This window comes from Nannobrachium achirus (assembly GCF_963921795.1).
Source record: "Nannobrachium achirus genome assembly, chromosome: 9".
NCBI lineage: Eukaryota > Metazoa > Chordata > Actinopteri > Myctophiformes > Myctophidae > Nannobrachium > Nannobrachium achirus.
The window spans coordinates 1,405,815-1,431,529 of NC_137818.1; the positions used below are offsets into that span (position 1 = coordinate 1,405,815).

At 40.0% G+C, this 25,715-nt stretch overlaps 1 protein-coding gene across 1 annotated transcript in view; it reads right to left on the reverse strand.

The window, feature by feature from the left end:
• Nucleotides 1-18,058, reverse strand: part of LOC308291796 (transient receptor potential cation channel subfamily M member 5-like) — a gene marked incomplete at both ends in the record, with an annotated part of 32,379 nt that extends 14,321 nt beyond the window's left edge. Inside the window, 6 exons of the mRNA XM_080733929.1 lie at nt 14,835-14,964; nt 15,197-15,325; nt 16,358-16,456; nt 16,654-16,827; nt 17,439-17,566; nt 18,046-18,058. Of these exons, the coding sequence (XP_080590055.1) occupies nt 14,835-14,964; nt 15,197-15,325; nt 16,358-16,456; nt 16,654-16,827; nt 17,439-17,566; nt 18,046-18,058 (673 nt within the window). The remainder of the gene's footprint in view (nt 1-14,834; nt 14,965-15,196; nt 15,326-16,357; nt 16,457-16,653; nt 16,828-17,438; nt 17,567-18,045) is intronic.
• Between the last annotated feature and the right edge of the window lie 7,657 nt (nt 18,059-25,715).

A 25,715-nucleotide genomic window follows, 5' to 3' on the forward strand; every position in this document is an offset into this window, starting at 1 on the left:
TGTGGTTTGCATCGCTAAGTAATGGAGTCCCGATATTACCGCATTTGGCTACAAAGGGCTAACAAAGGGTGCTTAATTAAAAATAGACAAGGACCAACAGGCCGGGAGGACCAACAGAATTATGCCCCGATCTCTCACATTAATTAAAAAAAGTCTTATTTACATGCAGAGTTAAGGGGATTCCAGACGGTACGCGGTCACCGCCTGCTAGTAATTCATTTTCAATGAGAGGCGGGCGGCTATTTCGTCCGCGCAGCGAAGTTTAGAGGCGGCGAGGCGAGCGGGCGCAGTCCCGTGAAAATCCCCGCGAGCGTGCTCGTTTGTGCATGCGTACGCGGGCGGTGAGAGATGGATTGTGTTCATCTTTGTGAAATACCGCGCAGCGTTTACTCAAAGAGCGAGTGTGTTTGTGTATCACCGCGGCGTGTTCCTCGCAGATCCAAGCGGGAGCCCCGGCGGCAACCGCTGTCCGTCTGTAGAGCGCCTTAAGCTCTGGCGTTTAAGTGAAATGTAGCCTAGATATTATGAGATGCTGTTGTGGCTTTATTACATTTTAGAGAGAAAAAAAAAACGTCATATTAGCTGTAGTGAAAAACCCTGGCTTGCGAGATGACTGCCCGTCAGCCACGCTGAGTCACATATCATTGCTCTCTATCACAAGTGACTCATTGATATAATATATATTTATAGAAAAAGTGATTTTGTGTTTCATGGCCCTTTAAGAGATGGACAGGCACGCACGCGCACACGTACGCATGCATGCACGCACGGCACGCACGCGCACGCGCACACACACACACACACACACACACACACACACACACACACACTACATCATAAGACAATATCACAATATATAGTTGAATTAAGTTGACTTGCGTCCTTTTTCTGGTTTACATTACCTACAGACAGTGGTGTGTTCTACCATGTAATGCTATATACTGTACGTTGTATATAGATTTATAACAGTTCTCTCTCCATCATTCTCTCAAGCACAGTGCTGGTCTGGATTTGGGTGTTTTTTTCCCCCGGTTATTGGCTCCCTACACAACGGCATTAACCAGTCTCCCCTCTGTACAGTATCGTGCCCTCCAGTCAGGTTACACTTTCCAAATGAAATCTTTTACACCCTGCCGTTGAAGTTTAACACACAGGTCAAAGGCACTGACCATGCGTCATACATGTGCACGTCGTTCTCTCACGGCTTCCGAATGCTTGAAAAACGGATGCTCCGTTATGTAGTTCCATTAGTAGTTTCACTAGCTCCCATTTTGTTTACACATTAAGAATACAGACCCATGATGAGTTGCAATTATATTATTATGGTATATTGGTTAGTAGTGAATACATTTGCTAGTTTGAGTCCTAAGAACCATTTGTAGATGAGGTCAGAAAGTAGGGAGTATAGCATGGAAGGTCACAGCTGGCAGCCAGTCAGTGCCTCCTTGTTTTTATGTCTGTGAGTAAGAGATAAGTTCTTGGAGTTTAATGAGCTCAGGAGAGAGAACGATATAGTGATGTTTTTGTTTTAGCAAATTAATAATGAACTGCGAGAGGGAGGGCAAGGCAGTCTTGTCTTGTCTGTCGTTGTTGAAGGATGTTGTGTATGTTGTGTGACTGTTACAGCACTGTAAAAAAATGTTTTCTATTATCTTTTAACATCGTTTCTGAGTCAAGGTTTTGCTGATCCTTTGAGAGTTTCAATTCCGATATGGAGTCCATAAATTAAGTAGGATTTCTACGTCACCCATTAGAGTGACGGACATCGACATCCGGTTGCCGTGTTAACACATATGGTGCCAACCCCGAGTTTCCCGAGTTTGATTTCAAATAGACCGCTGTGCCAACCCCGAGTTTCCCGAGTTTGGCCTTAATTACTTAATTAGGTTAATTACACTCTCCCCCACCTTATGACAAAGTTTGGTGCTTCTGTGATAAAAAATAAGTCAGAAATCACATATTCAACATGTGATGTGATCAAAAACAAAGACAAATGCTTCCCATGAACCACAATATTGCTAAAACATGGCTCAAATGGCTCAAATGTAAAAAATCATATCTCTCTATATCTCTCTATGCCTTTAGTGCACGGGCTAGTAAATTGGGCTAGTAAATTCCACCTTTTATCACACGATGGCGCCATTGTCAGATTAGTGGCTGAAGTGAAACCAATGAAGCCAGCATGTGTGTGTGTGTGTGTGTGTGTGTGTGTGTGTGTGTGTGTGTTTCCCCCAGGTCATGTGATCTATCACCCACGCAACAAACTAGTCTAGCCCTGGAATTAGTCTGCCTATCGTTACAATATTCTGCACAACATTTTCTACTATATCACAACAATGTCGATCACCTCCATCAAAGACGGTGGCGGTACAACAGCAGCTGTACGTTCTACTTTTGCGTCCCTTCCACGATAACAGGAAGAACCCATCGCCTGTTGTTATCAACAGGAACCTATATAATGGAGTCTAAAACATACCCTGTTTGAGGGATTTGTAATCGGACATTTGTCACTGAGAGAGAGAGAGAGAGCGAGAGAAGCCAGTGGTCCAGGGCTCACCCGCGGTCGCGGTGGTGCGAGGAGTCGGACTACGTCCTCGGTAGTTGAGGTTGGAAGTGGAACCAGTCGCGAACGCGATCCACTACGGACGAGGTCCAGCTGGACCGTCCATGCAGCCCACACAAAGGCCCCGCGTCGTGCTCCTGCCAAACCAGCGGCTCGCGTGAGGTAAATATTTCTCTCTTTCTTTCCCCCACCTTTTTTCTGTTCCTGAAGTTGTATTTGTATTTTTTCAGGAGTAACGTCTATCGCGAACTGCCGGTGGTATAGTGATCCACGATTACATTTAGAAATGTATTCAATCATTCACAGATGTTGGAGAGTCCATTCAGCTCTCAGAAGTCGCAGTCTAAAACAGCCGATCTACAAGCACACAACGCGTCGCATGGCGAGGCGTTGTGAGTCCTCTGACTGACTCGGGTGGAGAGTGGCACAGCGAGAGCGAAAAGGCACACATCTGATCCCAGACGGCCAGACCCCAACGTTCCAGTGAGATTTTATTTTATATATATATATATATATATAGCCTATATAATCGTCAGATGAATCAATGTATTTTTTATAATCTAAGTCGCTCTGGGTAGGATAAATGTGTCTGCTAAACGCTTAAAACGTTTAGGCTAAATATGTAAATTGATTTGTGAGGGAGAGAGAGAGAGATAGGGCTGGAGGGATAGAGAGAAATGTATTTTATTGGTGTGTGTGTGTGTGTGTGTGTGTGTGTGTGTGTGTGTGTGTGTGTGTGTGTGTGTGTGTGTGAGAGAGAGTGTGTGAGTGAGAGAGAGAGAGAGAGAGAGAGAGAGAGAGAGAGAGAGAGAGAATTTATTCTATTGTTGTGTGTGTATGAGAGAGGGAGGGGAGAGAGAGAAATAGTTGTGTGTGTGTGTGTGTGTGTGTGTGTGTGTGTGTGTGTGTGTGTGTGTGTGTGTGTGTGTGTGTGTGTGTGTGTGTGAGAGAGAGAGAGAGAGAGAGAATGTATTCTATGAGAGGGAGGGGAGAGAGAGAAATAGTGTGTGTGTGTGTGTGTGTGTGTGTGTGTGTGTGTGTGTGTGTGTGTGTGTGTGTGTGTGTGTGCGCGCGCGAGACAAATTGTATTGTATTGTAAATTGATTTTATTTTTCTATATTTACAGGTAGAGTGGTTCGGTGTAGAGAAACCTTGGGAGCCTGCTGACTTTCCTTTGGAGAACTGAAAACTTGGCCTGCTGTTTCTGACCGGCCTCATCTGAACATGCACACAGCCTCTGATCTTTGAACATGCACATATGCACGCACGCAGCCTCTGAACTGTGCACGCATGCAGACTCAGAACATGCACGCGCGCGCACACACAATGTGAGAAACAATGTGAACAAGCCAGAGAAACTCTGAACTAGCAAGAATACACTTGATTGAAAACAGTAAAGAAACAAAATAAAAAACACTTATTTGTCTTATTCTTTTGTATTTCTTTGAAGGAAATATACTGTAAATACAATATTGAAGTCATTGAAGTCAAAGCTAAAAAGATCAAGTGAGTTTTCAGCCTGATACAGTATCATTCACTAAAAGCTGTTTTTCTCAAAACGAGGTCTAAAAAGGGGTCATTTTTGGCCTTTTTTTTTTTTTGTCTGGCCTATAAATACAGAAGCAAACATCGTAGATTTTGTCATGACAAAACTGAATGCTGAGGCTGTCTTCGAAGTTGGTCAAAAACATGGCAAGAGCACAGTACAGACAGAAATAAGCCATGGCAACAGATGTGTTAATATGGTGCGCGCTCAAATGGGACAGAAAAAAAACGGAGTTTTTAATTCCGGATTTTAGTTCCGGATGATCGCGATCATTTTTTGTATGTATTTTTATTATATCTGTAATTTGTAGCAGGGGCTTCAGAGCGCTCTCAAGACCTGGCGCCCCAGGCAAGAGTCTGTTTCTTCTCTCCCAAAGGGCATCCCTGCTCAAGCAGACCCAGGCTGTCAGAAACCATGGCTTTGACACCAGAGCGCTGAACTCAATAGTGGGGATGAAATGGCAAGATAGGGTCTCCGATGACTTTTTTGTTACCACCGCGCTCTGACTTGACTGGTGCGTTGTCCTCTTAGAATAGATCATAAAACATGCATAGGAAATGGATCGCACACAGTGGCAAGAGTTACTTTTCTTTTTAGCTGATTAGGGAAGCGAACAGCTCAATACACGGCTTCCAAAATCAGTCCTGCAGTCACGTGATCAGGAAGTGCTTGAAAATTCAGACTCAACTCCTCAGGCTGGCGGAGCTAGGCTCACATCACGTTCGTTTGCACTTGCCGGTGCAACTCGGTGATGCAATTCCAGCGCTCTTGTTGTTGCAGGCTTCTGTAGTTGCTTTGTGTGCCCCTCCTTCTCATGCCACTATTCCAGATCCTCCCTCCTCCCTTCTCCCTGTGTGCACAGTTGAATAGGCTCCAATAACATTTCAGATTTTAGGATTCATATGTTTTGGATGAAATCCAAGGCATGGATATCTATTTCTCACTGCCTGCATGTGTTTTGCCCCAATCTTTTTACAACACCAACGGCACAACAACCGTGGATGCTGCAAGATGGAAAAAGTACTCAAATGTTTTTACCTAAGTAAAAAGTACTCTGTTACAAGTAAAACAGGCCTGTTTGCATGTGTTACTTTTTACCTAAGTAAAACTACTCTGTTACAAGTAAAACAAGGTCTGTGTTCGAATGTGTTAACCTACTGTGTTACTGCAAAAGTACCAAGAAGTGCCTTCTAAATACAGTACAAAAAGTAAAAATACCCAAATAGTGGAAAATTACATCACAATCATTGTAGTGGTGTAAAAGTACAATATTTGTATTTGAGAATTTACAAACAGTTATTGTTGGCGTGATATGGCCAGTCATCAGTGGTGTAAAGTAACTAAGTACGTTTAAAAGTAGACCTACTAAGTACTTGCATTCCGGGTACTTTATAAATAATAGATGTTTTATCCTTATGTAAATTTAAGGGAATCATAGCCTGCTAATTTTTTATAGCAATAATAGGCTACTTGACCAAAGTATCAACACTGCAATATAGAAATATATAGAAAACTATGACTCGTGTTGCCCACAGATTTCGCCAACAGAAATGCTTAACACTCGAGTACATTGGCGTAGCCAAATTTAATATTCTTTGTTATGCTAAAGAAAACGAAGCGAAACAGCTTAATATTGAAATATTTCAATTTTAGTTTGCTTTATTGCATATTTAGGATGAGAAACAGACGTTTCGGCTGTCCAGGCTTATTCAATGAAGATCCATTTCCTATGCATGTTTGAATATTGTGTTTCCAGCATCACACCGTGGGAACACACCCAAAAGCCCCCCTCCCCCCGCGTCCCATCTGACAGCGACGGATGCACCAGGACGCACCCAATCGCACCGTCGTTTTAGGTTCCATGCCAGGTCTGATGTGGGATTAACATCCACTACACAAGCTATGATCACACTTCTTCACAGACTAAACAAACAGCACAAACACTGTAAATACAGAGGATCTGACTCCTTCATTCCACTCACGGTGGTGCAATCACCGTGCATTTAACAGGATGACAGCGTGATTGATGACAGACGGCTCGGGGACTATTTAGGGCCTTCACAACGTGTGTGCGTATATACACACGCGCATGTCCTGCATGTGCAGGGAATAATTGTGGGCTCGCCTGGAAGGCGAGCACACGTATGTTATCTTCATTATTTATTGTGGGCTCGCTGAAGGCGAGTCCAGCTTGTTATACCCCAGTTTATATTTATTGTGGGCTCGCTGAAGGCGAGTCCAGCTTGTTATACCCCAGTTTATATTTATAACTTTATAACTTCCAAGGGTCCGACCACTTTCTTCGACGGATTTCAACTCCCTCAAACTTTGTGCTAGAAACTTCGTTCCAACTTAAACATGTTCAGCTTTCTACAGTGATGGTTGCTTGTATTTTTCTTTTCAAAATATTTCATATTTTTGGAAATATTTAACTTTTAAACTTTTATTTTTCCTCCTTAGAATGGGAGTCTATGTAGAAAAGTGCCCACTTTTCTGGCGCACATTCTTTGTGCTCTTATAACTCTTTCATACTTTAACATAAAAACTTCGTTCCAACTTTGAAATGTTCAGCAAGGTTTGAAGTTTCATTGTTGTTTTCGAAATTATTTAAAAGTTTATACTGTTTGAAATATTTAACTTTATTCATAAATCTTTCATCCCATAGAGAATGAATGGGATCTGACTTTAACATTTTTACTTTTTCACTAAACTTTATAGCCTCATTACTCTGGCATACATTTTACGTAGGAACGTGATTCAAACTTGAAAACGCTCACACGCTTTTGGACTTCATCGTGGTTCAAACGGTATTCGAAAACGTCATACCGTTCTTCCACAATCGCAGTCCAAAGGTAGAGTGTTTTGGGGTATTTTGGGGGTATTTTTGGCGGGAAAACCAGTCCTAGAGTGTAGCTAGAGTGTGGGAGACTTGTTCTTAAAGTAATGAAGTTCTCTGAACGAATCGTCCTCACGGCCAGAATATTTAAAATGTATGCATGTTTTTTGGCACGTTTGTAGCCACGCTCGTCGTGTTTCGTAAAGTGCAACTAAAATAAAACAGAGACTTACAGAATTTCATCTATGGCCCTCTGAGTGCCGGGTCGCGCCTCAGACGCCCCATTCACCTCAAGTAATTTTTTTCTGGTTTTCGGAATTTTTTTATTTTCCCCCAAATATTTCTAGCTTGCTCTCATGCGCACATTATTGATCCTTTTAACATCAGAATCGCAATGTTCGTAGAGCCACTCACCGAGCCACTCCCCGAGCAAAGACTATGTGTTTTCAACTTTTCGTGTTTACGGGAGAGCGATCAGTTCGTACACTTGCGCTCCCTATTCAAACCAATGGATATGGCCCATATCTTGAACAAACAGTTCTACAGCTCAGAAGCAAAGGTGCTCCTTATTAACTTTAATTACAGTGCTGAGTCAGTGGTCTCACATGATTTACAAGCTCACAATAAGTTGCACTGTGTAACTTTGTGAGCTTGTAGATCGGCTATTTATCTGGTTCTCAAAGTGTGGTCCAGGGAACACATGGACGCACGGTCGCACACACGCATGTATGCACACATACACATGCATACTCACACACACACACACACACACACACACACACACACACACACACACACACACACACACACACACACACACACACACACACACACACACAGTCACTTCCACATGATTGGTAGATCTAATTCTAAAACCAGTCCCATCCCAATGATTTTTAGATCTAATTCCATCGGCAGTTCCAAACCATAATTTGTAGCTCTAAATCCATCACTTGTCACATCCACATGATTTGTAGATCTAATTCTAAAACCAGTCCCATCCCCATGATTTTTAAATCTAATTCCATCGGCAGTTCCATACCATAATTTTTAGCTCTAAATCCATCACCTGTCACATCCACATGATTTGTAGATCTAATTCTAAAACCAGTCCCATCCCCATGATTTGTAGATCTAATTTGTAGATCTAATTCCATCGGCAGTTCCATACAATAATTTGTAGCTCATCCACATGATTTGTAGATCTAATTCTAAAACCAGTCACATCCACATGATTTGTAGATCTAATTCTAAAACCAGTCCCATCCCCATGATTTGTAGATCTAATTTGTAGATCTAATTCCATCGGCAGTTCCATACAATAATTTGTAGCTCATCCACATGATTTGTAGATCTAATTCTAAAACCAGTCACATCCACATGATTTGTAGATCTAATTCTATAACCAGTCCCATCCCCATGATTTGTAGATCTATTTCAATCGGCAGTTCCATACCATAATTTGTAGCTCTAAATCCATCACCTGTCTCATCCACATGATTTGTAGATCTAATTCTAAAACCAGTCACATCCACATGATTTGTAGATCTAATTCTAAAACCAGTCCCATACCCATGATTTGTAGATCTAATTCCATCGGCAGTTCCATACCATAATTTTTAGCTCTAAATCCATCACCTGTCACATCCACATGATTTGTAGATCTAATTCTAAAACCAGTCCCATCCCCATGATTCATCGGCAGTTCCATACAATAATTTGTAGCTCATCCACATGATTTGTAGATCTAATTCTAAAACCAGTCACATCCACATGATTTGTAGATCTAATTCTAAAACCAGTCCCATCCCCATGATTTGTAGATCTAATTTGTAGATCTAATTTTATCAGCAGTTCCATACCATAATTTTTAGCTCTAAATCCATCACCTGTCACATCCACATGATTTGTAGATCTAATTCTAAAACCAGTCCCATCCCCATGATTTGTAGATCTAATTTATAGATCTAATTCCATCGGCAGTTCCATACAATAATTTGTAGCTCATCCACATGATTTGTAGATCTAATTCTAAAACCAGTCACATCCACATGATTTGTAGATCTAATTCTAAAACCAGTCCCATCCCCATGATTTGTAGATCTATTTCAATCGGCAGTTCCATACCATAATTTGTAGCTCTAAATCCATCACCTGTCTCATCCACATGATTTGTAGATCTAATTCTAAAACCAGTCACATCCACATGATTTGTAGATCTAATTCTAAAACCAGTCCCATACCCATGATTTGTAGATCTAATTCCATCGGCAGTTCCATACCATAATTTTTAGCTCTAAATCCATCACCTGTCACATCCACATGATTTGTAGATCTAATTCTAAAACCAGTCCCATCCCCATGATTTGTAGATCTAATTTGTAGATCTAATTCCATCGGCAGTTCCATACCATAATTTGTAGCTCATCCACATGATTTGTAGATCTAATTCTAAAACCAGTCACATCCACATGATTTGTAGATCTAATTCTAAAACCAGTCCCATCCCCATGATTTGTAGATCTAATTCAATCGGCAGTTCCATACCATAATTTGTAGCTCTAAATCCATCACCTGTCTCATCCACATGATTTGTAGATCTAATTCTAAAACCAGTCACATCCTCATGATTTGTATATCTAATTCTAGAACCAGTCCCATCCCCATGATTTGTAGATCTAATTCCATCGGCAGTTCCATACCAATTTTCAATTTTCAAAAAACTTTATTTTTTCAAAAAACTTTTTTTTCAAAAAAAAAATTTTTTTTTCAAAAAATTTTTTTTTTCAAATTTTTTTTTTTTTCAAAAAACAATTTTTTTTTTTTTCAAAAAACTTTTTTTTACACCCTTGCGCTTAAATGCATTTTCTACTATCACTTCATAACAGTTTCGAGCGAGCCCACGCAGTTTCTGCAGGAACTGCTTTTCTAGTTCTTTAAAACTTCCAAGGGTCCGACCACTTTCTTCGGCATCTTTCAACTCCCTCACACTGTGTGCTACAAACTTCGTTCCAACTTCAACATGTTCAGCTTTCTACAGTGATGTGTGCTTGTACTTTTCTTTTCAAAATATTTCATATTTTCGGAAATATTTAACTTTTAAACTTTTATTTTTCCTCCTTATAATGGGAGTCTATGCAAAAAAGTGCCCACTTTTCTGGTGCAAATTCTTTGTGCTCTTATAACTCTTTCATACTTTAACATAAAAACTTCGTTCCAACTTTGAAATGTTCAGCAAGGTTTGAAGTTTCATTGTTGTTTTCGAAATTATTTAAAAGTTTATACTGTTTGAAATATTTAACTTTATTCATAAATCTTTCATCCCATAGAGAATGAATGGGATCTGACTTTAACATTTTTACTTTTTCACTGAACTTTATAGCCTCATTACTCTGGCATACATTTACGTAGGAACGCGATTCAAACTTGAAAAACGCTCACACGCTTTTGGACTTCATCGTGGTTCAAACGGTATTCGAAAACGTCATACCGTTCTTCCACAATCGCAGTCCAAAGGTAGAGTGTTTTGGGGTATTTTGGGGATATTTTTGGCGGGAAAACCAGTCCTAGAGTGTAGCTAGAGTGTGGGAGACTTGTTCTTAAAGTAATGAAGTTCTCTGAACGAATCGTCCTCACGGCCAGAATATTTAAAATGTATGCATGTTTTTTGGCACGCTTGTAGCCACGCTCGTCGTGTTTCGTAAAGTGCAACTAAAATAAAACAGAGACTTACAGAATTTCATCTATGGCCCTCTGAGTGCCGGGTCGCGCCTCAGCCGCCCCATTAACCTCTATTCATTTTTTTCTGGTTTTCGGAATTTTTTTATTTCCCCCCAAACATTTCTAGCTTGCTCTCATGCGCACATTATTGATCCTTTTAACATCAGAATCGCAATGTTCGTAGAGCCACTCACCGAGCCACTCCCCGAGCAAAGACAATGTGTTTTCAACTTTTCGTGTTTCCGGGAGAGCGATCAGTTCGTACACTTGCGCTCCCTATTCAAACCAATGGCCCTTATCTTGAACAAACAGTTCTACAGCTCAGAAGCAAAGGTGCTCCTTATTAACTTTAATTACAGTGCTGAGTCAGTGGTCTCACATGATTTACAAGCTCACAATAAGTTGCACTGTGTAACTTTGTGAGCTTGTAGATCGGCTATTTATCTGGTTCTCAAAGTGTGGTCCAGGGAACACATGGACGCACGCACGCATGTATGCACACAAACACATGCATACTCACACACCCACACGCACGCACACACACACACGCACGCACGCACGCACGCACGCACACACACACACACACACACACACACACACACACACACACACACACACACACACACACACAGTCACTTCCACATGATTGGTAGATCTAATTCTAAAACCAGTCCCATCCCAATGATTTTTAGATCTAATTCCATCACCTGTCACATCCACATGATTTGTAGATCTAATTCTAAAACCAGTCCCATCCCCATGATTTTTAAATCTAATTCCATCGGCAGTTCCATACCATAATTTGTAGCTCTAAATCCATCACCTGTCACATCCACATGATTTGTAGATCTAATTCTAAAACCAGTCACATCCACATGATTTGTAGATCTAATTCTAAAACCAGTCCCATCCCCATGATTTGTAGATCTATTTCAATCGGCAGTTCCATACCATAATTTGTAGCTCTAAATCCATCACCTGTCACATCCACATGATTTGTAGATCTAATTCTAAAACCAGTCACATCCACATGATTTGTAGATCTAATTCTAAAACCAGTCCCATCCCCATGATTTGTAGATCTATTTCAATCGGCAGTTCCATACCATAATTTGTAGCTCTAAATCCATCACCTGTCTCATCCACATGATTTGTAGATCTAATTCTAAAACCAGTCACATCCACATGATTTGTAGATCTAATTCTAAAACCAGTCCCATACCCATGATTTGTAGATCTAATTCCATCGGCAGTTCCATACCATAATTTTTAGCTCTAAATCCATCACCTGTCACATCCACATGATTTGTAGATCTAATTCTAAAACCAGTCCCATCCCCATGATTTGTAGATCTAATTTGTAGATCTAATTCCATCGGCAGTTCCATACCATAATTTGTAGCTCATCCACATGATTTGTAGATCTAATTCTAAAACCAGTCACATCCACATGATTTGTAGATCTAATTCTAAAACCAGTCCCATCCCCATGATTTGTAGATCTAATTCAATCGGCAGTTCCATACCATAATTTGTAGCTCTAAATCCATCACCTGTCTCATCCACATGATTTGTAGATCTAATTCTAAAACCAGTCACATCCACATGATTTGTAGATCTAATTCTAGAACCAGTCCCATCCCCATGATTTGTAGATCTAATTCCATCGGCAGTTCCATACCAATTTTCAAAAAACTTTTTTTTCAAAAAACTTTTTTTTCAAAAAACTTTTTTTTCAAAAAACATTTTTTTTCAAATTTTTTTTTTTCAGAAATTTTCTTTTTCAAAAATCTTTTTTTTTCAAAAAAAATTTTTTTTTCAAAAGTTTTTTCAAAAAACTTTTTTTTTCAAAAGTTTTTTCAAAAAACTTTTTTTTTTTCAAAAAACTTTTTTCAAAAAAAAATAAAAAAAAAATTTTTCAAATTTTTTTTTTTCAAAAATTTTTTTTTTCAAAATCTTTTTTTTTTTCAAAACTTTTTTTTTCAAAACTTTTTTTCAAAACTTTTTTTTTCAAAACTTTTTTTTTCAAAAATCTATTTTTTTTCAAAAAACTTTTTTTCAAAAAAAAATATTTAAAAAAAAAAAAAAAAATTCAAAAAAATATTTAAAAAAATTTTAAAAAAATATTTTTTTTTTCAAAAAACTTTTTTTTACACCCTTGCTTATAACAGTTTCGAGCGAGCCCACGCAGTTTCTGCAGGAACTGCTTTTCTAGTTTATTTATCTATCAGTCAGTCAGTATCTCCTCAAAACTTTGGCGCGCTTCATCTCTTAAACGCTTACACCTTTCAACACCATTCAAATTTTTATGTGTTCAGCTTACTGAGGACACGTGTGCTTGTATTTTTCGTTTTGAAATGTTTTGTAGTATAAATATAAAAAAATTAAAATGTTTAACTTTAAGCACCCAATGCATTTCCAATGGGTTTAGTGAGTGGGGACAGAGTGGAGAGAAGGATAATAGACCCATGTTTATGTTAAGGCGCTGTGGCTGCAGTGTTCACACTTCAGATATGCTATTTATATCATTGCGTTCACACAGGTCTGCTCTCTGATTTGATCCAAATGTCTAAGCTGTGTGATGTATAAAACTATAGTTATAGTTAAAACTATAAATAAATGTCCCTCTCCACTCTACTGATTACACAGCTGTGATCAAGAATCAAGTCCGGGCGATGGGATGTAAATCCCATAGCCATATATCCTAGAGCCCGCAGGGACAGTCAGCCATATTAGTGGTTGTTGTTGGTTGTCAGGGAGATATCAAAACCAATGCATTTCCAAGTCAGATCCACAAACACAATAAAAGCCATGCTCCACTCCTCAGTCTGGAGTGGCCACATAGAAGAACGCCTTGGTTATAGACATAGTGGAGGACAGATGTGATCTGGGATTGTTAGCCTACAGTATATGCACTCAATATACTCCACTACAGTTGGAGTCCATTTGACAGTTGCTGGTTCCCAAACACAGAATCAAAAATGTAGATCTAGAACACATAGAATATGTACAGTACAGTAAGGTTCAGTAGAGTACAGTAAAAGTACAGTAAGGTTCAGTAGAGTACAGTAAAGTACAGTAAGGTACAGAAAGGTACAGTACAGAAAGGTACAGTAGAGTACAGTACAGTAAGGTACAGTAAAGTACAATACAGTACAGTAAGGTACAGTAGAGTACAGTAAAGTACAATAAAGTACAGTAAAGTAGAATAAAGTACAGTAAGGTACAGTGGAGTACAGTAAAGTACAGTAGAGTACAGTAAAGTACAGTATAGTAAGGTACAGTAGAGTACAGTACAGTAAGGTACAGTACGGTACAGTAGAGTACAGTATAGTATAGTACAGTAAGGTACAGTACAGTACAGTAAGGTACAGTAGAGTACAGTACAGTAAGGTACAGTAGAGTACAGTAAAGTACAGTAAGTTACAGTAGAATACAGTAAAGTACAGTACAGTAGAGTACAGTAAAGTACAGTAAGTTACAGTACAGTACAGTACAGTACAGTACAGTACAGTACAGTACAGTACAGTAAGGTGCAGTACAGTATAGTAAGGTACAGTACAATACTGTAAGGTACTGTACCTTACAGTACCTTAAAGTATCCTATTTGTTGGGTTGGAATCGAGCCCACACTGTTTCGAAAGAACAGTATTTCTAGTTATGGTATAGCCTCCAAAGAAAACTAGAACAAACCACTGCCTATAGCACTACCATACCCACAATGCAATGCTCAAACAGCCAGAGCAGAGTGGAGCTGACCTAACGGCTGAAATAGTTGTTTAGACATCAGGGTAGAAATGGGTTCATTGTGGTTACGGTAAGTGATGGGTCTAAACAAAACTATTTCTGAATAATATGAATATCTGCCATTTATCTATTTTAGCATGCCATTTGACCCAACTGAGCCCTGCCTTCTGGAAGCCATTGTTTTGACCATTCTCAACGGTTTTTCATGGGAATAAGATTTGAGATTTTAAATGGATATCATATCTTTGTATTTATTATATTCTTATCTATCAGTAAGGGTAGGGAATAGGGATCTGGGAGAGCAGTTAGCAAATGAGATTGGGTGACATCAGATTCCTGGATTGTGAGGATGTAAACACTGGATATCAGTTCAGGAACCACAATCTAAAAACTTCAGTTTGATGATTAATTTAAGGTCTCACCATTTGCCAGGTTCTCAAACTTCAGTGACAGCTTTTCCATAGAACGCTTGGTCTCTGTCTCATATGCCATCTTTGACATCTGTTTAAGCATCTTACAGGCACTCAGAGCATTCAGCACTGGCTCCTCTGTCTGGGAGATGGACAGAAAGACAGATGGACAGAGAGATAGATGGACAGAAAGACAGATGGACAGAGAGATAGATGGACAGAGATGCAGAGGCGCAAAGAGACAGTGTGGCAGAGAGACACATAGACAGAGGGACAAAGAGACAGAGGACTGGTTACAGACAGGCTAAACATCACATGAAACGTAAATTAAAATGTTATATTCCTCAGCCTTCTCTGAACATCAGGTGTTTTACCATCTCCCAGAAGAAGACAGCCCAGTCACTGTGGCTCTGTAGGACAGCCCAGATAAACAGATCAAACCAGGGGGATTCACAGGGCTGTTTCCTGTATGAATGTTCTCCATCCAGCAGCTCTTTGACACGCTGAGGAGAGAAGAACAGAACTATGAAGAGGAAATGGGACATTTGCATTACAGGCCCAATGAAGGATTATTTTGAACAGATAAATCAGGCTCATGTTCGTAAAGAGTTTGATTTGAAATTGGAAAAATATGCTATTTGTGAATATCTTACCCCATCTTAATTCAAAATAAAATGTATGATTTACTCCAATGTTTACTAATACTACAGTAGGCTTCTAATGTGCTGTGTTACTGATTGCTATCGAGCCTGGCTCTTTAGTAGACTGCAACGTACACGCCTTGTTCGTACATTACACTACCAACATCAACAGAATACAGTAAACACAACATATCAAATCATTGTTGTTTATAGTTTTAGTAATTTTATCTTATCTAGAATAAAAATATTTCTACAGGGTTATTTGTTAAACTTTATATTACTGATCAGGCCTCATAAAGCTACAGTGATTGGTAGCATGTCATTGACTTGTTTTAAACTGAAGAAAGCAAGTTATTTAATTTGATAAAACAAACTGTGTAACAGATCATTATAATATTACAATAAACTACTGAACTACTATTAACCCCTTAAACCCCTTAATACCAGAGTCCCCCAGAGGTCATTACTAGGCACCAGGGGGAAATTAGACCTTATTCTGCATGGGTTTTCAGATCAAAAGGGCCCTGTACTGCTGTGAGGGGGGCCCATAGATTAGGAGATTAGAGACCCCTAATATATTGGAAATTACTAAATAGATATAATAGCCTATTAATTTATATGTAGGGTGGCTATTTTTATTCATCAAAAACTACATAAATGTAAGAAAAAACCTTGACACAGTCGCCAGTAGGGCCCTTGGGTTTATAAAACCCATCAACTCTATACAAATTATGCTACTGCTAGGCACCTGGCTATTTTCCTGCACACTAAATCTCCACCAAATAGTGATCTACCAGCTCACAACACGCCACAACACTGCGTGTTGTGAGCTTGTAGATCTGCTATGTTCAGTGGATGAAACAACATAACAGTATTATATGTTCAGAAGAATACCTTCATAGCCTTCTTGCCAGAGGTGAAGTCTTTTAGACCCAGAGCAGTGAAGTAGAACGGCTTCTCTTCACCCATGAAATTCTTCAAGACACCTGACACCTGGAGAGACAGAGAAGAGGCAGAAAGAGGACATGAGACAATCCTGTCACAAAGGACACATTTCCTGTCCGATTTCTTTCTTTCTTTCTTTCTTTCTTTCTTTCTTTCTTTCTTTCTTTCTTTCTTTCTTTCTTTCTTTCATCACCTCAGAACCACTGATCAAGGATTATAATATATTTGTCTAACCCTAAACTCACCTCCAACAGGCTGATGTCTTTCAGAGGGTCAGAGGGATCAGGTTTCCATGAGGTTCCCAGTCTCTCCTTCAGGTTCCCCAGTAGCAGCTTGTAGATCAGTGTGTCTTTCTTCACTTTGCTGTAGAGTGTCTCCAGGCGGTCAACAGTCAGGATGTTAAGGAACAGTTCTACAAACTGGGGAAAAAAGGTGACAATAATATGTAGACAATAGAGAGATTTCTGTGTGACAGACATCCGGGACATCTGGGATCTCCACAATAAATGGGCATAAAGGGGACAGATACAGAGATCTCCAAATATGTGCATAAAAGACATAAACACACACACACACACACACACACACACACACACACACACACACACACACAGACAGACAGACAGACAGACAGACAGACAGACAGACAGACAGACAGACAGACAGACAGACAGACAGACAGACAGACAGACAGAATGGGATTTCCATCTTGCATCATTCATGTTGCAGGACTAGTAGTGTAAATACAGTGTATGATAGGCTGTGTGTGTGTGTGTGTGTGTGTGTGTGTGTGTGTGTGTGTGTGTGTGTGTGTGTGTGTGTGTGTGTGTGTGTGTGTGTGTGTGTGTGTGTGTGTGTGTTGAGTACAAGGTTCTTTGTAATGTTTGTTAAATGGTTGACAGTATGTGGGTGTCATGATTCTATTGGATAGTATGAGCCTTATAGAACCCCCCCCCCCCCCCCCACCCCTTCCTGTGGTCTGCATCCAGACCCTTCTCATCATTCAGTATGTTGTGATGTTGTTTCTCACCTTCTGGTTGATTTCGATGTCACGTTTGAAGATCTGACTGCTGGCAAAGTCCTCTCTGTCCCATATCCATGCTAGAAGCAGCTCCCTACCGTAAGGGAAGGTTTTACCTGATGCACGGCACTTACTGGCTGTAACACACACACACACACACACACACACACACACACACACACACACACACACACACACACACACACACACACACACACACACACACACACACACACACACACACGTTAAATCAACATGTAGCCTTACAGTAGCCTTACAAAACTTGCAGCTCATGTCTGTCTGTCTGTCTGTCTGTCTGTCTGTCACACTTCATGCTCCATATATGGCCAAGACACTTGAAAATGACATCTGATATCATAGATGTCTGACGTCATAGACCACACGAGCCTGACACAATATATCCATATATGGGCATTCCCCATAGACCACATGAGACTGAAACAACATGTCATATGGGCATGATGCCCTGTTAGGGTAACCACACTAATACAATCATGTTTATGCCCGTATATAGAGATCCCTGATGTCATCAACATTCAGCCTCATGTGGTCTATGGAAAATATGGCCACATTTAGTCCAACTTCAACAACCAACCAGGTCTGTGCATGTTTGTAGTCAAAGTTGATCATGTGGTGACCCACATTGACAGACTGTTGGTTATAGACATTCACCAAAGGTACTGTGCCTTTAAGAGAGCGGGGGTTAGAGTGGTAATGACTTCTGGTTCCGGGGTTATGTTTGTTGTTGTGATCACGTGATGTTCTGCTGTTAGCTTCATGCACTCAGTGATTGTACGTTGTACACTTTTATGTGGAGATAAGTAAACTACCTCGACTCGCATACGACTACGGTCTCGTCTCGCTGTTTCTTAACTCATCAATCCCAAGCCAAAGCACCAGCGCTCGCCCAGCAGTCTGCTGTCACCCAGACGGATGTGTGCACGTGGCCATGTGCACGTGGCCATGTGCACAGGCGGCGGGTAATGAAGGCTAGGGCCACATGCTATGCTGGGTATTTTATACATTATATATGTGTGCGCAACATTATATAGGCTGCTTTGTGTGTGTGTGTGTGTGTGTGTGTGTGTGTGTGTTCTTGCTGTATAGCCCCCTCCCCCCAGTGAGAATCAGGTGATAATTCAGCAAGGCTAGGTCAAAATGTGGATATAGTCTACCTACGACATGCGTCATGCACTGACGTGATGACGCGGTCGCAGCTCACAGCTCCTGGTGTGTGTGGCTCTGTGTGCTCGCGCTAATGGAGCACGGGTTGCAGACTTCAGCAGTAATGCGTCGCATGGAGTCGACGCATGGTTTTATTGGACGTGGCGGACGTGGCGTGCAGCCGAAGGGAACTCATAGCCCGGCGCCATGCTCCCCACTACTATGGTCGCTCTCCGAAAGGTGGCAAAGGTTATCATGCATTTTTGAAAAGCTCTTTATCTGTAGATTATAATTTAGAATGATAACCCTTTCTGAGACACAGCTAAATTAGTGTCAGCTGCTAGAGTCCCATGAACTTTACTATACAGGAAAAATGCAAAAAGAAACACTTTTCACAGTTTTGTGGGGTGCATGCAAGTGGAGTGGGAGCGGCGTGGGGAACGAGGACCGCCTGCCGCTCCAAGCTGCTCTGCTCGGGGCCGCGTACCACATGTTTGAAGCATGCCCACATGGACACACAGACAGCTGCTGCAGCAGAATGCACAGCATGAGTGCACAATCATTTCATTCAAATCTCTCCATAATCCACACGAGTAGAAGTATTCATAAATACCTTGAGTCAGTTTGGTTCAATCACCAGACGATAAAAGGATACGATTTAAAACGCAAGTGACTGATTTGGGAAGAACTAATCACACTCTCCCTTCCCCCGCTCATCTCTCGAACGGCATGTGGTGATTAATTACCCACAGGAAGGGATATTCCACTTTCAAAAAAACTTTTGGTCATTGTATGGTCTAATCAGGCTTTTATGAACATCCTGAACAGTTTTTAGTTTGCTTCATTCAATATTTAGATATTTGATGTAAATGTTATCAGGACCTCCTCCTCCAGGGCCACTCCACATACACACCCATTGTAACTTCAAACTCCATTTTAACCATGATAGATTCATTAAAAACACCCATTATTTTTTCTGGTGACTCATATTACCCTCCTAATACGTGAGCAGGCCGTGTTTTGTCAATAACTTTTTTCATTTATTTTTAACACATATGGTGCCAACCCCGAGTTTCCCGAGTTTGTATTGGTACTAGTGCTGTGCCAACCCCGAGTTTCCCGAGTTTGGGCCGTTTTTTTTTTGGACCTCCAGAAATGTATTAGGCATGATCGCGATCGCGAAATTGCATGTTTAACCCCCATACCAACCCATTCTTTCAAACATGGCAGCCATGTTTGTTTACATCTGAAGAAAACATAATGGCTGATAAATCATGAATGCCTGAACGGATTTCCAAGCGGATTTTTTTGTTTGAAAGCTGTGAACAGCATCTACACACGTGGTGCATCATCTAGGCATGGGGGTGCACTTTTTACACACTTGCACAATTACATGGAAGTCTATGGTAACCATGGCAACGCGAGACATTGAAGAGAAAAAATCATTGCAACATAAGTGTTAATAAAATATTATTGTATTTAATTTTTTCCATTTTCCCAAATAATTATTAAAAATAAAAGAAAAAAGTTATTGAAAAAACACGGCCTGCTCACGTATTAGGAGGGTATTATGAGTCACCAGAAAAAATAATGGGTGTTTTTAATGAATCTATCATGGTTAAAATGGAGTTTTAAGTTACAATGGGTGTGTATGTGGAGGCCTCCTACAGGAGGAGGGCCTGGTAACATTTACATCAAATATCTAAATACTGAATGAAGCAAATTAAAAACTGTTCAGGATGTTCATAAAAGCCTGATTAGACAATAAAATGACCAAAAGTTTTTTTGAAAGTGGAATATCCCTTTAATATTGTCTTATACTATCTTATTAAAATGGACGATGTCTACATAAATACATCTCAGAACAAACCATCCTGAAAAGTTTGCTGAGTGCTTTTAAAGTTCATCTTTGGGAGTAGGGCGGTCAAGTCAAACATCTGTCGCGCATCGCGTGTCAAAAAGAGCAGATCTGCAAGCTCACATTTGATCTTGTAGATCTGCTATTTCCAGCATTCAAGCTATACGGCACTGTCGCAAAAACACAACAGTTTTATTTTCTTTAAAAAACAAACAGGGAAAAGTTATTTTTTAATCCAAGATAAGACTTTCCAATAAACCTTCGCAGATTACACCAACGTCATGGTCTTGGATGGCCCAGTTTCTTCACGATACGTTAGAAATATAAACATATGGAACGATGACTGCCTGGTTCACGAGAAGCGAGAGAACAAGAATAATAAGAAGACGAAACAAAAGAGCCAAGCCGACCATCATAATAACTAATATGACTGATTCATATGTAGATCTCAGTTGGAAAACAACTATGAAACTTTGGCTGTGCTGTTATGGTGCTGTGCTGTTAGATATCTGTTATATTTTGTTATGTTATGGCTCATGGTTATGGGATTAGATTCATGCCAATAGTCCAAACCTTGAAAGTAGTATTTCAAGACTGTAAAATGTTTTTGAATCTCTGAAAAAAAAATTGAATCTCTGAAAAATGTTTTTGAATCTCTGAAAAATTATTTTGAAACTCTGTACAATGTCTTGGCAGAATTTCTTCAGAGATACAACACATTTTTTCAGAGATTCAAATCACTTTTCAGAGTTTCGCCAACACATTTTCAGAGTGTCAACTTCATCAGAAACACAGTTTCAGAATATGCATTTTGGCACTTTTCTCCCTCTGTGTTTCATGTTTGAAACCTTGTAAACTCCTAAGGTTTCAAAACCTTGGGAGTGATTTTCAATCTCTGAAAATATTTTTTGTAAGACTGAAAAATGATTTTGAAACTGAAAAAAATGTGAAGAAATTCTGCCAAGACATTGTGCAGTGTTTCGCCAACATATTTTCAGAGTTTCAACTTTTTTTTTTCAGGTATTATTTTCTCAGATCTTATTTTTACAGATTCAAATAATATTTTTTCGGTTACAGATTATTATTATTTTTTTGCGCTTCTTACTTTTTCAGTTTCAACATGAAAAGTTTCAAGGTGCAGTTCTGGCAGTGTTTATGGCAACCATGCAGGGTTGCCATGTTTGCTCTTACTTTTCCAGTTTCAACTTGAAAAGTTTCAGTCTCAAATCTCAAAGTGCACTTCTGGCAGTGTTGGCATGGCAACCAGCTAGGGTTGCCATGTTTGCTAGAAGTGAGTTCTCTGGGCTTTCCTATCCATAAGTTTAGCTAAATCCATCACCAGTCCCTGTACCTATGGAAGAGATCTACATGCCCATCCACATGTTCTATAGATCAATGGAGTCATCATATGTTTTACAGATCTACAGGCCCATCCCCATGTTCTATAGATCCATGTTTCTAAGGTCCCATCCATGTGTTTCACAGATCTATGGGCTCATTCCTAGGCCCATCCCTATATCCTACAGATCTACAGATTTACTAATACATTCTATAGATCTATGGAGTCTTCCCTATGTTTTACAGATCTACAGGCCCAACACCATGTTCTATAGATCTATGGAGTCATCATATGTTTTACACATACAGGCCCATCCTTATGTTCTATAGATATATTGAGTCATCCATGTTTTCAGATCTACAGGGCCATCCCCATGTTCTATAGATCTATGGAGTCATCCATATGTTTTCAGATCTACAGATCCATCCCCATGTTCTATAGAGCCAATCCATGTTTCTAAGGTCCCATCCATATGTTTTATAGATCTATGAGCTCATTCCTAGGCCCATCCCTATATCCTACAGATCTACAATTGTACCCATACATTCTACAGATCTATGGAGTCATACATATGTTTTACAGATCTACATGCCCATCCCCATGTTCTATAGATCTATGGAGTCATCCATATGTTTTCAGATCTAAAGGCCCATCCCCATGTTCTATAGATCTATGGAGTGTAATAGTGCAATAAGTGTAATGGTGTAATAGGTGTAAAAGTGTAATAGTGTATTAAGTGCAATAGTGTAATTGCGATCGTCAGATCGCACTTACTATAAAAACCTCCACCGTCTGTCAGTCAGTCACGTCACGTCACGTCACGTCACACTTTTGCCCTGCTCATATCTCCGCAACCGTTGCCCCGATCCATGCCAAATTTTGCGCACATACTCCTTGCCTGCCAAATCCACCCATCAATTCACACATGACCCTCTTTTAGCGCCACCATGAGGCCGATTCTTGCAAAACACATTTTTGGACACAGCTCCTACAATTCTTGCCCTAAAATCACGCAAATCAGTACACAGAATGTCTACACTCATGTCATCAACATGGATCTGTCCCATATTGCGCCACCTTCAGGCCGATTTTTTAAAACACATTTTTGGACACTGCTCCTACAGATTTTGTCCTAAAATCACGCAAATCGGTACACAGTATGTCTACACTCATGTCATCAACATGGATCTATTGGAGAGACAGCCGCTGGCCGCCGCGTCCACGTCCATGGACGCGGCCGTGGACGCGTCCATGGACGCGGCCGCGAAAAAAACGGCCGTGGACGCGAGGCCGCGTCCACGGACGCAAACGGCCGGCCGTCCCGGCCGTGGACGCGGCCGTGGACGCGGCCGTGGACGCAGACGGCCGGGGACGCGGCCGTGGACGAGGCCGCGGCCGTGGACGCAAACGGCCGGCCGTGGACGCATCCATGGACGAGGCCGCGAAAAAAATGCAGCGAAAAAAAAAAAAAAGGGTGTCTATTGTATGTATTTTTTGATGGAGAATTCAAATATGACCTTCTTTTTTGCATAGGACAACTCTAACCTGCATCAATTGGTATTTTATAATTGCCAATTGTACCCTATCCATCTAAAAAACAAATTGGATGTCTATTGTATGTATTTTTTGATGGAGAATTCAAATATTACCTTCTTTTTGGGATAGGACAACTCTAACCTGCATCAATTGGTATTTTATAATTGCCAATTGTACCCTATCCATCTCAAAAACAAATTGGATGTCTATTGTATGTATTTTTTGATGGGGAATTCAAATGTTACCTTCTTTTTTAGATAGGACAACTCTAACCTGCATCAATTGGTGCATCAACCTACTTTATATCTATCTATCTATCTATCTATCTATCTATCTATCTATCTATCTATCTATTTATACTTCACCTTTAGTCCAGAAGAGAGTTCAGCCTCAGGAACTTGCACACATGGAACTGTGTCATGACTGTGTCATGGAGCTAAACAGGGCTATGTTAAATACTCACAATGAGTCTGATGGACCAATCAGAGTGGTGGTGGGGGGAGGGATCAACAATAGACAGAAACTGGATAATGCTTTGTTAACTGTCCCACCTAAGTCCCTGCTAGTCTGAACAAACATCACCTTCCCTCTCATAACACTACTACTACTACATTTATATGAAGCTGCTCTTGCATTTGAATTCAAGTCTGACACAAGTTAAGGTTAACTTAGGTAGTATTTCATTTTGCTGGCTTTTAGGGTCTGTGTGTCAGTGTGTAGGCTCACAAATTATTATAATTGTCATTAAGTGACTCTATCTATCTATCTATCTATCTATCTATCCATCAATCTATCCATCTATTTATTTATACTTACTGTTTACATTTTCTATAAATATTTATTTCTATATAAAACTCAGTTGTGTGGAGTTATTGTGTGCCTTTTCTTGTAGCTAACGAGTCCATTTGTTCACTAGACATTAAGTCAAGGTTACTATTTTGAGTTGAAGCTAAGTGTTTTATTGCTTTGTGGTTTAACATGATTTAAAAGGCAAATTCATTGTTATGGTTACTTTAGAAGACTGCTTTTGCATTCATGAGTTAAAAAGAGAGCCAAGCTAATTCAAAGAGTTAAGTTAAAGGAACACAAAACATGACCGAACTCACAGCTGCCATTGGACAGACAGTTACAACATACTCTTATCTTTCACAGAACAGACAATTATCATTTATTTTATCTATGTGAGACTATGTAGCTGCTCTAGGAGAAATAGAGCATTATATCAGCCTATTCAATTGATAATGACCAATGGGTGCCAGTTTCTAAGTAGTTAAAGCATATTAACATAACAATATATGTGGCCTAGACATGGATATTGCCCAATCAACTCGTAATCTACAGAAATGTCCACCACATCACACAGTATGAAACCTAGTAGGCTTAGTGGATTACCTATGTTAAATCATGTCAGGTTAGTTTGGTTCAAGGTTCAAGTATAATAATTTATGAGACAAAAATGTAAACAGCACAAATGTACAATCACATCTAGGCTAGAATGATAACATAAAGTCCTGACTACTCCTTGTTATTGTGGTCCTAAATACTACAATGATTAGTTTGGATGCATTGCTTCTATCATGTCCAATTAAAAATAAATACATTACATACATACAGAAATCTGCCTTCTCCTGTATTGTATTAGTGACATTCATTATAAATAGTAAAATAACAGGACAGAGCAAAAAAGGCCTCTGTTGTGTCTTTATCTGATCACATGCAATCAGACACTCACACTGCACAGCAATATATAAACTTTATTACAGGCTCAAGGCCCACAGGGTAAGAAGACAATACATTACAAAGATAATAATTTAAAAAAACAACAACAGAGAGTACATTCACCGAGCCCCACCGGAGCTAAAGAGGAACTCATGCCACTCATGCCAGTGTCCACTAATGGTAGACGTGTACCTGACAGAGCTACATCCAGGGTCTGTCATCAGTCTCTGGAACAATCTGAAACAATGTATCTTTCCTGTGGCTGTTATAATGAACACAAACAGATCAGAAAGTAATTTAACATACAACAATGTAAGGGATTCCTTTCTATTAAAAGCAAAATCATCACCGGGTCAAAGTTGTTGCTTGGTTCTCCCCATATAAAGGCATGTAGGTAACAGTAACATGATATTATGTCATGAATGATAAAAGTAATGTTTAAACACTTTGATGTGTGTGAGTTCATCTGGAGACTTACTCAGTCTGTGATTTACAGAGATCTTGATGGTCTTTGGGTTCCACCTGTTCATCAGAATTGCCGCTGGTGCCGTCTAGAGATTTCATCTTCACTTGAAGTCTGGAGTCTTGAAATGATGTACAGTGTATTCTGGACAGTTGTGGACACTCTGCAACTAACCTAACCTAACAC